The sequence below is a fragment of the Camelina sativa genome, chromosome 1, assembly GCF_030686135.1.
Source record: "Camelina sativa cultivar CO46 ecotype springtype chromosome 1, ASM3068613v1".
Lineage (NCBI taxonomy): Eukaryota > Viridiplantae > Streptophyta > Magnoliopsida > Brassicales > Brassicaceae > Camelina > Camelina sativa.
The window spans coordinates 6,238,040-6,254,848 of NC_141880.1; the positions used below are offsets into that span (position 1 = coordinate 6,238,040).

Consider the following 16,809-nt stretch of genomic DNA (forward strand, 5'->3'; position numbering starts at 1 on the left):
ACAAAAGAATGAGATTCAGAAGTGAAGTGTTGTATATATATTAGAAGCATCTTGTTGTGAATGAGAATAATGTTATCAATATCAGCATTCTTGTCGAACATTACTTGCGACGGTTCGAGCCCAAAACTTGATTTGAGCTTTCATGTCTCTACTTGAATCCTTTGGAACCCAAACCGGGATCGGCTGTCCAACCACCCCAGCGGCTCGTGGGACTCTCCTCTGTTTTTGTTCTTCTTGTTTCTTCTCTGAATCAATGTCCAAATCCTTCAACATCATGATCTCTTTCGTGTCGATGCTGCTTAATGTTTTACGCAGCGTTTTTGGGTTTGGGGTCTTTTGTGCTTTGACGACCAGTTCTTGAATAGCCTCTTCTGATCTTGAGTTTCTCGGTGGTCTATGCCTTGGAATGCTTGAAAGCTGCACAAAGTTTCGAAACTTTTCTGATCAACTTCAAAAGTCTCAACAATTTAATCAAATCATCCAAGTATTAGATAAGAGTAATGTAAAAAAGAGAGATCACCTTTGAAGTGTTCTGTTTTGTTGGAGTAAATTCAGAAGAAGAAGAAGAAGAGCTAGCGATGGCTTCACGGATCAAGAATCCCATTCTTGAATCATCAACCTCCTGATCTTGAAACTCATTTCCATCGTCTTCTCTTCCTATGTAACTCGGTAACGTCTGAGTTCTCTGCAAACTCCCTCCCATCGAACAACACTGGACACTATTACTAGAACTACTACCTGTTCTGTTTCTTCTCGAACTGTCTTTTATTCCCTTTTCTCGAATCATAGGTTCCTTCTTCTTCAAGTAAGTTCTTCGTTCTTGAACCCTAATCTTCTCAGAGAACTGTATCCTCATCTTCTTTATCTTCTCAGGCTCGCCTGCACCTTCTTTTTTCTCAATACACGGCGGTGGAACAGAGTCTTCCCCAGTGGAAGCTTTTAGGAGCTTGTTCTCCGAATCCGAATCTCCAATTTTCGAAACTTCGGGTTTGGGACAAGTGGAGGAAGAAGAAGAAGAAGAAGGTGAAGGAGAAAAAGGGTAAGGATCTGAATGACAGTACCTCAAGATCCTTGATCTTCTGTCAAGTAAGTTGTCAAAGAACCAGAAATCTTCGAGAAGATCATCGATGGCTTCGATTTGTTCTAATTCTTGATGATCATTCGAAGCAGATTCCATTTTTTTTTAGTTCAGACAAGAGATAACAAAAAGAGATAAGTATGAGTTCTTGTTTCTTCTTCTTCTTCTTTTGTTCGGTTTGTATTTGAAGCATAGATTCTGGAGACTTATTAAGAGGTGCCCATGTGGGCAACCATTCAGCACTTATTTTAGTTTTTTTACATTATTTTTCAATGTTTTTATGTGGAGTCAATGTTTTTTGTTTTGGTACAAAAAATAAAAGAATAAGATATGAGTAAAACAAAAAGGGAAAGAAATTTTAGAAATTTTCCTTAATTATAAGATTTTTTCATTTTTCAATTATTCTGAATTTTGGAATCAATATATTTTAACTTCTAGGGAAATATTTTTGACTCCACTTATTTTAAAGTTGCAGTGATACAAAAACATCTTGTTGTAAATATATAAACCAAATGTATTTCTGGAAAAGAATAACCCAATAATTAAGTATTGTTAAGTGGATAACTAAACCAAAATTACAAAAAACAAATCAAGAGGATTTCTGGCAACAACTAAGAAAAATAAGGTTTTCAACAAAAGATATGATTGCTAAGAAACGGCATAATAAGCCCTGTCATGACAGTCAACATGCCATGTGATTCTTAAACTAACATGTAACAAATTGGGTTTTCTATAGTATTAAATAATATTATTTGTTATCCATCGCCTCCTACGCGACAGCTACGAATTATAGTAACCTAATAAATACAAAGATATTGGTGATAATATCATAATTTACATGTAATGTAAAAGCATTTACTCTCTCGAGCTCTGAACCTACATATTCTTCTCCAATTATAGTGTGACATTGCATATGCTATATACTTATATACTAGTATGATTTAACAATAACTATGTTCATCAGCCGTAATCTTTATCAGGTGACATGCGGCCAAAGCTAAATCAGTCAATCTAGCTGCGTACCTGAAGATTTGTTGACAATGCTCAAGATACTAATGCTAATCTCATCACAATTATCTCAAGAGAAAGATCCAGTATTAATTAGTAACAATACAGAAAATGTAAACCCTCAGTAAAATGTATATATTTTTTCATACCTGAGCTAAATTAGTTTACCAGTACAGCAAAAATCAATGGAAGAGACACCAGTTAAAACGGGTAACAAAAGATAAAAGATGAATCAATCAAAAAGGCTTCATCTCAGTTGCAATTAACTCTACGAGAGAACCAAGGCAGAGTCTATCATATTTACAATGCAAAGAGCGGTCATCTTCAGTACTTACCGGAACCAATATTCCATCTTTGAAAATGAATTGTGGTTCAACCCAAGTCTTAGGGCTAGGATATCTGTTTGCTTCATCCAAGCTCCCTCGCTCTTCAGCAGAGTGACTGCAACATTCAACTGAGGCAAGAAAATTACCGGATAAGCGTTTGCAAGAACATGCTTCTTTTTCTGGATATCCATCGTGATCTTCAGTCTTTGCTTCCTGTGTAGTACCATCGTTTTTGGGAGAGATGAACTTTCTAACAGCAGCAATAAGCTCGACTGATAATGACGAAACCGCATCATGTATACCCTCTGTTGTGATGTAACTTCTACCAACTCTCAATTCGCGAGTAACTAATTTATGCATCGAATCTTGGAGGATGGAGACACAGTGGGAGCAGCACCGGTATAAACACACCAAACTAGGGTCATCCAGAGGATTAGTTCTTGCAGTCTTTTCAACTTGTTTAACTTGTTCGGGCATGTTGCTTGCAGATTCTAAGGCATGAACTCCGTCCCAGGCTTTACCATGATCTAAGTCAGCTGATTTGTCGGGATCTTCCAGGGAGAGAGTATTGAACTCCCCCGATCCATTAGGATTTTCTAGGGCAGTCTCTCCTTGAAAGGCAATGGCTGTTGTTGTAGTTTCTACCTCGCATGATCCATGGTGAGTTTCATTCTTTTCATGGTCGGCTGCAGGAGAGTTAAGATCAAGAAGAGCAGCCTGCTGTAAGGAACTAACTCCTGAATCCTCGATCATTATTTCAGTATTCGAAATATCATCACCATTTTCTTTGACCAAAGTTAAGCCATCCATACTTTGGGTTGTAAGATGGCCAGTATCTTCACGCGAAGGTTCATGATTTGTTCCAGAACGACCATTTGCAATCTCTAGAACTGGCTGATGACTATCGGTAACATCACCATTTTCTTTGACCAAACTTAAGCCATCCGTACTTTGGATTGTAAGATGTCCAGTATCTTCACGAAAAGGTTCATGATTTGTTCCACAACGACCATTTGCAATCTCTAGAACTGGCTGATGACTATCGGTAAGATTACTAGATATTACAGGGTCTGGCAAATTCATGTTTTGGGTATCTTGTTTCGGGTCTTGTTCTAACCCTTTTAATTGATCAGATGTTCCTTGCTCAGTTGGCTCATAACTCACTGATGTATTGAGTACAGAACATGACAATGGATTCGTCGACTCTGTTTGAGTGGTCGATTCGAAACTGTAAACAATGAAGTTGTGTTAGATATGTCTCTGTGTAAGAACAAACATATACTTAAAACAATGAAGTTATGTATGTGTTAGAACAAACATACATAAAACAATATACTTTAAGGCGTACCTTCGCATTGCATATACCCAACTATTAACCAAATCTTCCAGATAAGCAACTTGAGACAAAATTCGAATATATCGACATCTGTCCTTTCCAGCATTGATTTTTACACTGATCCGTCCAACTAAGAGCTCAAGAACTTTTCGTACCTCAATGGAGACTTCCCTCAGTGATAAATAGGTGCCTCTATACGCTGATAATCCAACAGCAATAAGGCCTCTGACAATACCCGATGAATCTTTCCCTTTAACATTGTTGGAGTCGGAAGCAGTTATAATCTGCTCTGAGGAATTACAAGGACGAGTGATACACGAATTGAATGGCCATCCTCTCCAAGGACCAGAAACATCTGCACTTGGCCCTTGCTTAAGCTTTGATGTAACCCAACAAAGTTCAGCGAACTGAGGATACCGTAGAATTTGATAACCAAATGTGGAGACAGCTAACTGCAGGCTTGATTTCGCTTTCACATTAATGTTGATAGGTAATGGTGGAACTTTTAAAGAGCCATCATCAAGAGGTTTTGATTTACCAACTGCTTCTTCCCTTGCGCCATGATCAGTATTATTCTGATAACCTGCATCTCTGCAACCGTGGTCAGGATCCTCTCTTTGGTATTTCTTCTGTATGTCACAGTGAGTATGGGTTCTCTGATGCACCAAATGAAGGAAAACTTGGACTGCCCGCCTTGACAACTCAGTAGCAGACAGGTCAATGGCTATATCCTGGTCAGAATTTTCCGTGACTTGTACAGTGAATTGTGGAACAGCCTCAGACATAGTTGGCTGATACTCCTTTGAAAGGTCAGTCTTAAAGAACTGTTGTATCTTAGCAGGCAGGAGTTTGTAGGGCATGCCAGAAGTAGCCTATCACCAAAAATAAACAATTTTAGTATAGAGACTGTCTTCTCAGAGACTGGTAATCAACAAAAAGCATAGTACACAGCTTACATTACCACCCTTCACAAAAAGATGGAAAAAAAAATGACTAACCAAAATTACTGTAACTAAATTAACAAGAAGTCCAGACAGCCCATTATTAACTACTGCCGAAACAAGGAAAATATATTGAAGAAAACAATATTATGTAAGAAGTTAAGCATACCAGAATCATCATCTTTGTGGAAACTCGCAACGATTCTACTTGCTCAAAAAATGTGTTCCAAGCATGGGAAACTTGAGCAGCATTCTGCAATGCCTTTTCCTCTCCCATCTCTGGAAAAATGGCAGAACAATTTTCCTTTACAGAATCATCATCACACTCGACCTCCTCACTCAGTGGAGTTTCTGTCTTTACAGCCCACAAGTCAATCCTTGGCATGAATACAACACATGATTTCCTGCTAGCACATTTAACTACAAGCAGACAAGATATTCCAGTTACGAAATTGTATGCAAGACTAAACAGAAAAATGTTATGTGAATGATTAAATATCCTCAATACTGAAGTAACAGCATGGAAATTATATAACAAAATACGTACTTAACAAGTGAGTTATGCCTAACACCAGATCCCCATTTCCTTCTTGTGAAATTGTTGCTGTGTCTATCTTCTGCATCTCTGCATTACCAATAAAACAATGCAAGATACAAGAAGCAAGATGTCGTTGACCAGATTTAGGTCCTCCAGCAATAAGCAGTTGGAACCCTGACTTGCTCGTTGAGTCTACAGAAGCACTTCCCAGAATCCCAGGATGTCGGCAAACTCTGTGTACCATGAATTGTGCAGAACCCAAACTACAGTCGTCAGCACCAGGAATGCTTGCAACAGATCTAACCAAGTCACAACCTCCATCTAGTATCCCAGCATAAGAAAGTCTTTGTACTATATCCTTTACAACATCTACATCTTGGAGAAGAGTATCAACATGAGACCACCAACCACCCTCAGTTATCTTTTTGTCGCTCAAAGCAGAACGGATCACATTTTGGACATCAACCGCAGCTTTGGAAAGAAGAGGTGGTAGCAAGATACGTTCTTCAAGATGAAAAGCAACAAGTAAAGAACACAAGGGTCGCAACAGAGAAGGCACCAAGTAAGTAGGAAGCGGGGCAGAAAATATATCACTAGCTGCTATTCCCGCACCTCTACGTGAACATGGGGGTGGGGAGCGGGATAAAGCTTCCAACCAATCTTTTTCTTCAACTGAGAAGGATGGAAGAGCAGCACGATTACTACTAGACACTCCCAACTCTGCAGCGGCCAAAGATTCTTGCAAAGGGAAACTCCTATTTAAGGCAATCATGGCAGCTTGTGTGCAGAGAGCTTGTATATCGGCACCAGCAAAACCGGCAGTTTCTTTAGCAATCCACTTGAGCAAGTATCCAGACACTGGCTTAGGCCACTTCCTCGTATGGAGTGAGATGATTGCAGCCCTATTGTCGACGGATGGTAGTGGAAAATATATCTCCCTATCAAATCTCCCAGGTCTCCTTAACGCTGGGTCAATAGCATCAGGGTAGTTTGTTGCACCTATGACCACCACTGAGCCACGCGACTTTAAGCCATCTAGTAAAGCAAGCAATGTGGATACAACAGAGCTATGTGTTTGATCTTGATGCCTTGACCGCTTGGGAGCGAGACCATCTATTTCATCAAAAAAGATGATGGATGGTTGGCATTTTTCAGCGACCTGAAACAAAAGCCTCAACTGGCGCTCTGCGTCACCAACGTATTTTCCCAGACAGTCTGCCCCTTTACGGGCAAAGTAGGCAATCCTTCTATTACCACGAGCAAGGGAACCGATCAGCGCTCGAACCACAAGAGTTTTTCCAGTTCCAGGATGTCCATACAAGAGGATACCTCTTGGAGGTGTAAGTCCTAAGTTATCAAAGAATTCTGGATATAGTAAGGGTATAAGAACAACCTCTTTCATACATTGAGTTACACCCTCAAGCCCAGCAACAGAGTCCCATCCCTCAAATGCCTTTCCACTTTCAGAATCAGATCCCCCAATATACTCAGGGGCAACTCTTAACAGATCTCGATGCAGTCTCTTGCTTTCACGTTTTAAAAATTCTTCATCTTCACCACACTTCTCAAACCACTTTTCCTCGGCTTCTACATCCTTACGCCAGGCATCATTTGAGTGTTTCTTCATCTCCAATCGCATCCTCTTGGCTTTCATCTTCTTCATTCTGACTTGACATTGACGACCATAGGGTTGGAAATGATGTCTATGGTCTGTGCAAGCAATGAGAAATTTACGGTGATCAAAGATGCAACCATTAGCTCGTGCACAAGGCTGCGAAATACAGAACACCACAGAGAAATTGTCAGAGCAAGATACAGTAACATTTCCAGCTGCAAGTTAGTTAGCCTATATCTCAGGTGAGGAAGGGAAACCAGAAAGGGAGTAGTAATAGACCAAATGATAGGTTCTTGGACATCGATCAACCCGACAACCAATGGTTGCCCCAGGTCTTGAACAACGAGTGCATTTTAAAGACCTCCCTCTGAAAAGTGCCGCCCTTATATTCTTTAAGCATCCTACACCAGCAAAATAAACCTGCAGTAAAAGAGTAAACATTAACGTTTACGGAAAACAGAGTTCAGTAAAAGGGAAATTACTGAGACGACAGTAAGAGCATAGTTACAACAGATAAATAAATGCCAAGACCCTTTGTATTGCTTAGATCAAGGAATAGAAAAGCCTAGAAAATCAAGAAATTTGACAAGCCTTTTTGTATATTCTGCTCTTTAACTGTTGTATTACATTTTCATCAAGTACAGCAATGGAAAATACAACCATGAGAGATATATCAATAGTTACGAAACAAAATCACAGAACAACGAAAGATTAGGCGAGAGAAAAAACACCAGAAGTGATAATACTGTGACAGAATTGAACAAACAATGTGTGTAAATGAACCCATAGAAACATATATAACATTGAAGTGAGAAACACATGTAAATGCAACCTAAGCAATCAAAAGATGTGTTGTGTCATATAATCAGAACCACACATTACCTCTGGACTCCATACGGCACAATTCTGATGAACCCAAGTTCCAGAAATTCCAAAACGATCATTTATAGGACCCAGTAGACGGCCAAGCCATCCAGTATCATCGCCAAAACCATCCAAGATGTCATAAATTGGCTCCTCTGACGACGAAGACCCACTATGTTCCTCTACGTTACTGTCACCATTATCTTGCATCAACTTCTTTGGGAGTTTGCCATCAGTACCAACTCCACATAAACCACATCGTCTGGTTTGTTTGAAGATTGGCTTACCAAGTCTATCTAATGAAGTGCAAATTGAGTCGACTACCTTCTTGCAAGTTTCATTCTGAATAGGCAACTCATCAAGCATTTCCACACTTTCATCCACTCTAATGAGAAACTCACTTAGTTCTTCGGTCTTATCATGAGATGGTGTACTAGAAACACCTGGCTCTCCGATGTCATCATTCTGCTTCAAACTCTCATTAACCTCGATGCTAGCTTCGTGAAGTTGTTCAGGATGTAAAGCATCTTCTTTTATGTTCTTAACTTTATCAGCAATATCATTATCATCCTCCAGTATACCAGCGCCATTTCCACTTCCAGAAACTATTACACCCATCTCCGTAATCACATCTTCAACTCCCATCTCAATCTCATTTACCAATCCCTCCATTTGATTCCGACTTTCATTTTGCACTGCTTCCATTCTAACATTAGTATCATCTCTCATTTCATCCACATTAGCTTCAGTCTCACTTCCTGTCTTCACTGTACTACCTTGAGTCTCACTTCCTGTCTTCTCTGCACTACCTTGAGTCTCACTTTCCCCCTCTTCATCACTATCATCAGTCTCACTGTCAGTAGTGTCGGTTACCTCCTCGCTCTCAGTCTCCGTTCCATCAACTTCATTCTCACTCTCTAGAACAACGGATCTTTTAGTAGCCTTCTTCTTCTTCTCATCTTTCTCTCTAATTTCACTGTCAGCCTGCATTGATTCCTCTTCAGAATTACTGGTATCTGACTCTTTTCCCTCATCTTCCGAACTTTCGGATTCCGTAACTTCCACTGGCGCTTTTGTTTTAATCAGCTTCCCACCTTTAGGGGATCCACTTTCCTCTTCCCTTTCTCTTGCCACTGCTTTTTCACTCAACTCATAGGAACTATCTCTGAAAACGTGCTTTCTTCTCCCCTTAACCGCACCTCTCTGTCTCCTACTCGCTTGAAAACCGACGTTCCTCCTCCTTGACCTCAACCTAGATTTCCAACCATCCGGGCTATCCAAATCCCCCTTCTCCTCCTTAGTCACTCTCTCTATACTACTGGACCTCCTATCCCCGCGATTATTAAAACGCTGCCGTTTCTTTGGAGGAGCAGGAGAAGCGTCCAAGATGGACGGTATCTTCCTGACCCTAGAGCTCCGCCGAAGTTCAGAGTCAGCACAAGCTAACCCACCAGACCCACCACCACCATCATCTCTGTCTATCGAATCTCCATGGTTTTTTTTGTATTCCTCCTCACATATTGCAGCCAGCTTCTTACTCTTCTTCACAGAAGGAGAACCCAAAGGATTCTTTCTTACCTCATGCGATGATTTCATGACGAATCAAAGACGCATACAACAACTGTTCTTCTCAATGCTGAACCAAATGAACATAAGAAAAACTCACCGAACCATACGCCTTCCGAAATCAAGCTCCGTGAAGCAGTGTATCGCGACGGAGGTGCTTAAGAAAACGCATCAGAGCAACTCAATGATCAGCCCATTTATTTGGCAGAATCTAATCCGAATAAACCCAAACCCTCAATCCTAATTTTCGACTAATTTAACTTGAGAAATTAGGATTGTAATGATACAATCGAAACCTCCTTCCCTCCGAGAAGTTCGTCTCTCCGGTGATAACTCTTCCTCAATTTGCCTCGGAGTTTTGGGTCTCCACGGTGGCGCTAGTCAAATTAACAAAAAAAACTAGAAAATGGGTGAATTGATATAAAATAAATTAGCCACGCTCATTTGAAGCGAGTGAATCTCAGCCGCGTGATTCCCAGTTAACGTAACCGTCGATTTCTCAAGAACCAATAAGATTCGAGTTGACTTAACACACGCAGCTCTTAAGGCCGAAATTGGGCTTTAGTCCTGGGCCTCTCTTTTTGTTTTGGATGCTATTTTCGTACTAAAAGTTGCCGCCTATCAATATCATTTTTATCAGCCGGAACCAGTTAATATGGTACGTCAAGTGTTGAAATGTCATTGAAGGGTTATAATAAATAATAAATCAAAAACCTTCAAAATATGGAAGAGAGCAGCCTATGGAAGATGGAAACATCGCCAAATAAAATGAAGTTTGCTAGTACTATTCTATTATTCTTTTTTTTTTTTTTTACCTTACAATTTAGTGGATACGTTTGACTATCATGATAGGTACTGATCATCGTCTTGGAGATGAGAAGACTCTTTCTTCTTGGACACAGCCATATCAAAACCTTCAGAAGCTCTTCTGTTTTTTGGTTTCAATCCATAGTATCCTTGCAAGGAGTTCATGGCTGGAGACACCTTCTTTTCTGAAGGCTTCAATTTCAAAGACTGGAAGGAGTCAAACAATACGTCTTGGTTGTTGCCATTGCTTGCTTGACAATAAAGCTTGCTTCGAACACCCCTCTCTGCAAGAAGAATTCATGGGAATATGATTACTTTGATATGTGGATGTCCTTTAATGCAAATCAGTAGACTCTACTTAATTCTACTTTTACTCATTCTCTTACTTGCTTTAAAGAACATTGGTTGTAAGGAACTAATCAAGATAAAGTAAACTTAAGAGTTCATAGCCTGCTGCACAAACTCTAGCGCAGATAGAAACTTTACATTTTTCCAGTAGTAACTTTGGTTCTGTGGTGACATGACGAACAACAGAATTCAAAATGTCAAAACAGTTCTTTTACAAGGTAAAGCTGTACCCATCTTGGTTTGATATCGTCGCTCCTTAATACTATCTTGATCTTATGGAAACTTCTTTCAATGAGCTTGCTAACCTAGTCTAAGTTTCTTAATGTTACTTGGGAAATGCACAACAGCATAACTTTACAGGTAATCTAATGTAAACAGCTCAAGTTCTGCAAAAACCTTATAAGTCACACTGTCACAGACTACATACCACGAAGAGAGGATGAAGAGGCTAAAAAAATACCCAAGATTAAGAGAGCCATTAGATAAGCATGGGGAAGGAGGATGTCTGCCAGGTAATGGTATCCGGAGAGACTTGAGAGCAAACATCTGAAGATCAGTTACAAGCCCATTCAGCTTCGTAATATCTGCAACCTGATCAATCACCACACTTCATTAAAAAAAGCACACACAAGCCCCCAAAAAGAAAAAAACAATCCTTGTACACACGATTCATTTAGCTTTTTAAACTATAATACCTCAACACCGTATTTGATGGCAATTCCAGCGAGAGTATCCTCGTGTTCGATATAACCAGCGCCGGTAGGAGTGGTCGAAGAAGGTGGAGACGAGGTCGGTGACGAGATACGCAGTATCTTGGAAACAGATGATGATGATGATGATCTTCTCGAAGGACTATAAGGTGCTATTCTAGGATTCCATTTCCTCGTGCCATTCTAGGATTCCATTCTAGGATTCTAGGTCGTTTTCCTTTGTGGCAAATTTGTTGTTGTTGGATTCACTTATTTTCATAAACCAGCCTTCAGATGCATTATTGGTTTATCTCCTTCTTTGCAAACATAAACCTTTAACATCTTCTCCATCAACTCATAGCTCCTGAGGATTTCAATATCAACTGAAATCAGTGTCATCAGAATATATAAGCTTTGTGGTAAGCCAAAGAGCATCAGTGAGTAGTGGTCTCATATCCACATTAAAAAAATTGCTCCAAGACACAGCACTAGGATCAATCTTAGTGGTAAGCCAAATCTCCAATGTTTCAATTGAGTCTCCACCCCGCTGAAATAGCAGCTGTGTTTTAAATGGCGAGAGGCGAGGTGAGGCGACAGAGGGTAGGTTTGGCGCCCTGCGCCTAGGCGAGATTCGCCCCACGCCTTTGGTGTATGAGGCGCAACTGCAAAAAACAGACATAAGGTTAGTCATAAATCATCGATTCCTTACCATGTAAGCACAACCTGAGTCTAAAACCAATAGCTTATCATTTGAAATTGAAACATAGAGAAAGAGAGAAACCCAATAATAGTTATAACAGAGATTTGAAAACAAAGGAAAAGCCAAAGCCAAAGCCAATCATGAGTGTGAAACAGAGAAATGAAAACAAAGTAGAAGCAAATCCAACGAAAGTTTAAAACTTAAACACAAAGCCTAAAAATCCGTCTCATCATCATCAAAAGTTTAGGGCTTCTAGCAATAAATTCACGGCAATCAACAAAATCATTCTAGAAACATTTTAAGTAAGCAAATATTGAGAAAATATTGAGAAAATATTGAGAAGATATTGAGGTTTAACCATATATTACCTATTACAATTGCAGGCGCTAAGCGAGATGAGGCGGGCTCCATGGCAAGGCGTCCCGAAGCGAGCGCCTTTGGTCTACCGCCTGGCCTCGTCTACTAGAGGCGCTACACCCTTATAATCACCTCGCCTCTCGCCCAGGCGCGCCTAGGCGACGCTTTTTTAAACACAGAATAGCAGGCGAGCTGTTCTTCTCTAACACATGAGAGGGTCACAGTATCTTCAATATAAGAGTGAAACGGAATAGGCAGACGCCGTCCAAATCTCTCTGTTGTAAAATCAAAACAGAGTAAGAAATCTTCAACTTCGTCCTCCTCCATTTCACCGCTGGATTCTCTTAGTACGGGAGCAAAAAAATCAAGCCCTTCCTTCTCATGAGCAAAGAAATAAGCATTTCCCTTCAAAGACACGCCACGCTGATAGAATTCTACCTCCCAGTCGGGTCTGACGTCTAGAACCCTCCATGAGTTAGACCCAAAGTCATAGATCTCGAACCCGAAATAGTGTATTGAATGGATGCAATTATCCACAAACCTCAAGATTTTGTGGTGGTTACGGTTAATGTCGTATCCCAGAGCATACCTGTCTACTCTGTGGAAACTTGTATTGGGTCCTATCCACCTTGTTTGCCCCAAATAAGGATTCCACACCAAGAGCCTCGAGTTGTCCTTGAGGACGCATAACAATAAGCCGCCGCAGTGAAAAACTGTAGATACCTCGACTTGATCAAGTAAAGCTACCTGCTTACCTGCTTTATAGATAGATCAACTGAGTCTTCTTCTTCCTTGCGGCGGAGATGGAATCTGACCGAACAAACCTTGGAATCCATCGTCATGAACCCCAAAAACTGCTGCTTTGATGCTGCTGCTACTGCTTTACCCACAATCCAATCTTTGGATAAAGCGTCCAATAATTTACTAGTGGATCGCACTGCTGCCAAAGATGTTATAGGAACCTTGGCGAGTATCTTGTCCCCTACCACTTCCGGTGGAAGATCGCATATCCTCTTACTCATTCTTCCAACTTCAGACACACGCCGTCTCACAAAAAAAAATATAACTAGGGCTTTCTCTCTACTACATATCTTACATATACAGAAAACCAAAAATTGGATAAAAATATATTGACAATTGTATTACACAAACCGTCAGTTACATTATTTCTAAAAATGGAGAAAACAAATTAATGACATACAGTATCAGCTCGTATGCTTAGCAGAAGTAATCAAGCTTGAGGGTCACCAGTAATCTCCACAAGAACAACAACCATCTTCAAAACTGTGAAACCGAACAGCATCTCTCACAACAAACGATATTTTCGTGATTTTAGACAACGCCTTGATGAACTCATGACAATCTGCGCATACCCTCAAGTTCTTGAACACTCTTACTGTCTTTCCTTTCTGGTCCAACCCGCCTGATGCCAATGCCAGACCGATCGCTAGCTTTTCGCTGTGAGCTCTAAGGTTCTCCTCCTTCGACTCATCGTCTATATCATGCAGCTCATGTTTCAGGCCGTAAACATATCCCAGTTCTTCTCTTAGTCTTCTTTCAACTTCTTTCAAAGTTTCTTGGATCATATGTGTCAGAGGATGTGAATCCTCTCCACTACGGAAGAAATGTACCTCTCTCTCAATTTCGACCCAGCTCATACCAGCTTCTTTCTTCAACCCTTTTATACTGCCAAGCTCTCGTGCGTTCCCTTGTTCGTTCCAGTAACCGGCTTGCCCATAAAGGTTGGACATCATCACGTAGTTTGCAGGATTGTTTCCATCCATCCACAAAAGAATCTTTCCCACTTCTTTCCCTAATTCGATGTCCCCATGTACTTGACAGCGGCTAAGAAGTGTTTGCCATATTCCGACATTTGGTTTAATCGGCATTGTGTCAATCAGATGTTTAGCTTCCTTCAAACGACCAGCTCGTCCTAACAAATCAACTACACACCCATAGTGTTCTACCCTAGGTTTGAGTCCCTGTGTCTCTAGTAACTTAGAAAAAAGTTCTTCACCTTCTCTGATCATACCAGAATGGCTACAAGCTGAGAGTACAGCTAAATAACATACCTCATCAGGGACAATGTTATGTCTCAGCATTTTGTTAAAAGTATCAACAGCTTTATGGCCAAGCCCGTGCTTCCCGTAGCCAGTGATCATTACAGTCCAGGAGATGACATCTCTCAACTGCATTTCAGCAAAGTATTTCTCAGCCTCATCAACTAATCCACACTTGAGATACATGTCCACCACTGAATTTGAAACAGATGTCTCTAACCCAGATGGAAGTTTAATAGCAAGCGCTTGCATTTGCTTCCCTTGCTGCAAGAGGGCAAAATCAGCAAAGACTCCGACGAAGCTAGAAAGAACAAAACTGTCGATCCGGGAGTTAAGCTCCTGTAGTTGCTTAAACAAACCCATCGCCTCCACAAAGTCACCCTCTTGAGAATATCCAAGAATCAATGAACTCCATGAGATCATAGTCTTTTCCTTGATCTGATCAAAAGCTTTCCGAGCACTATATACATTTCCACACTTGACATATAAATCAACAAGAGAACCCGTGATGGTAACAGAACTCGGACAATGGAACCCACTCCTAACTAGAAAACCATGTAACTGTTTCCCTGCATGAATCATACCAGTGCTACTGCAAGCCTTTAACAAGCTAGTCAAAGTGAACTCGTCTGGACTTACCTTTATCTTTGCCTCTTGCATCATCCCAAACGTAGCCAAAGCTTTACTACCATACCCTGCATGTACGTATCCAGCTATCATCGCGTTCCAGCTTATAAGATTCCTATCTCCCATCAACCAAAACACTTTCTCAGCTTCATCGACTCTTCCACATTTTGAATACATGTCAAGCAAAGAATTCCCCACCTCAACCATCATTTCAAAACCAATCTTCAAGCAAAACCCATGGATCTGCAAACCCTTGTCAAGTGCGTTAAGCAAACCACAGACTTTTAGATTCGTGGAGAAAGTGAACTCGTTTGGGTAAATACCCTGACGCCCCATTTCTGAGAGAAGAGATAAGGTTCCCTTGAGGTCACCGTTAAGTACATGTCCGCTCATTAAAGCCGTCCATGAAACAACGTTTCTCTCAGGCATACTGTCGAACACCTTATAAGCAATCAGCGGTTCTTTGCATTTACAGTACATATCGATAAGATAGTTGCTTGTAATCAAATTAGAACCCGATCCGGACTTGAGAAGAAAACAATGAACTTGACTCCCTTGATTACAAAGCCCCTTCCTTGTGCAAACTCGCAAGATACTAACAAGGTTTTGTCGCTGATTCGGATTCATCAGTTCTTGGTACAAATGAAACACGAATCTCAAACTTGACTTTGCGGTTTCCCCCGGTTAAATATATATACTAAAATTTATATGTTTAATTTGTTTGACAGCTTCAGCTCAATTTATTGTTATATTACTCTGCCTTGACCCCCAATTCAGCAGTTCGAGGCTTTTTTGGCACCCTGTTTGCTTTAGTCTTTTTCCCCTTTTATGTTTTCATTAACGTTTATTAGTGTACCATTTTTAAAAATATTATATTCAACTATTAATTTATTTAACACTAACTAAATAAAATTATTTTTTATTTATAATTAAAATAAAATTAATATTTATTTAAAATAATTAAATTAATATTAATATATAAATATATTTTGACTCCCTCAAAAATATTATCTAGATCCGCCACTGGCTCTGATGCTGGCCCAATCTTGAGGACTTTCTTCCGCTCATGTCTTAGCCAGTATTGCTTTTTATGTTTTATATCGGTCGTATTGCTTCATTGTTCGTTCATTTTGCTCATATGTGTTGATCTTGTCATGAATCTTCCTTGTAGATTTGTGAACCAACCTAGGCTATATCTCTACAATCACGGAGAATTTACTGAACAATATCTGGGAGAATCTCTACAATTGCAGGTCTTGTCTTTGTAAATAAATTATCTATGATTATAGGGATAGCCTAGGTTGGTTCAAATTAGGTTAGGGGTGTCAAGTTGGGTAAACCAATCCATAACCATAAAGATTTAGTATTGAATGGATAATGAGTCAACTCAACTCATTAAGCAAATGGTTTGGATCAACCCACAACTCATTTAGCTTAAAGGATTAATGAGTTAAATGAGTTGATCCACTTAATATCATAATCAGATATTTAGACCTTGTATAATTTTATAAAGTCATCAAAGCTTGTGTAATTTTATACATTATCCAAATTATGATAAACATGATATATGTCTCCAATTATTCAAATTTTGAAAACCAGAAATTTTAAACAATTTCAGCTAGGCTCAGCATTCACGACACAAACAGCAAAGTTCCAATTTGTATCAATAATTACAAATTCAGTCTTTAGAGAATCTAACAAGACAAAAGCATAAGAGAGAAGAAAGAGTGTGTTTATGCCTTTCTGGCTAACACTCGCTAGAATCAATCAAGATCCTAAAATTACAAACGATCACCAACACAAGAGAAGTAAGTATCCTAAAATTATAGAAGTTCAATTCGGTTACTCATTTAATTAAAAGAAAAATCGGTTTAATTTGGTATTTAAAATCAATTCAACTATGTTTGGTTTGGTTTTAGTTAACTCATCAATATTTTATTTTAATCCAT

General features: G+C 39.8%; 3 protein-coding genes and 2 pseudogenes across 4 annotated transcripts; all 5 read right to left on the minus strand.

Moving 5' to 3' along the window:
• Window positions 1–14: 14 nt before the first annotated feature.
• Window positions 15–1,362, minus strand: LOC104779811 (uncharacterized). Its single transcript, XM_010504202.3, has 2 exons — window positions 521–1,362; window positions 15–417 (listed from the first exon to the last, which is right to left on the minus strand). The coding sequence occupies exons 1-2, from the start codon at window positions 1,175–1,177 to the stop codon at window positions 82–84; spliced, it is 993 nt and encodes a 330-aa protein (XP_010502504.2). The 5' UTR covers window positions 1,178–1,362; the 3' UTR covers window positions 15–81.
• A 769-nt stretch (window positions 1,363–2,131) lies between these two features.
• Window positions 2,132–9,723, minus strand: LOC104779818 (uncharacterized). Its single transcript, XM_087506391.1, has 6 exons — window positions 7,725–9,723; window positions 7,122–7,262; window positions 5,237–6,998; window positions 4,859–5,109; window positions 3,761–4,620; window positions 2,132–3,640 (listed from the first exon to the last, which is right to left on the minus strand). Exons 1-6 carry the CDS (start codon window positions 9,300–9,302, stop codon window positions 2,323–2,325), a joined length of 5,910 nt encoding a protein of 1,969 aa, XP_087362517.1. The 5' UTR covers window positions 9,303–9,723; the 3' UTR covers window positions 2,132–2,322.
• Window positions 9,724–10,115: 392 nt separating this feature from the next.
• LOC147949604 (uncharacterized) lies at window positions 10,116–11,467 on the minus strand. Its single transcript, XM_087509617.1, has 5 exons — window positions 11,401–11,467; window positions 11,123–11,289; window positions 10,888–11,018; window positions 10,733–10,779; window positions 10,116–10,363 (listed from the first exon to the last, which is right to left on the minus strand). The coding sequence occupies exons 1-5, from the start codon at window positions 11,465–11,467 to the stop codon at window positions 10,116–10,118; spliced, it is 660 nt and encodes a 219-aa protein (XP_087365743.1).
• On the minus strand, window positions 11,131–13,195 carry LOC147949605 (F-box/kelch-repeat protein At1g24800 pseudogene; annotated as a pseudogene).
• A 93-nt stretch (window positions 13,196–13,288) lies between these two features.
• On the minus strand, window positions 13,289–15,655 carry LOC104779825 (putative pentatricopeptide repeat-containing protein At3g15130 pseudogene; annotated as a pseudogene). Its single transcript, XR_015558448.1, has one exon. The product of XR_015558448.1 is annotated as a putative pentatricopeptide repeat-containing protein At3g15130 pseudogene (transcript).
• Between the last annotated feature and the right edge of the window lie 1,154 nt (window positions 15,656–16,809).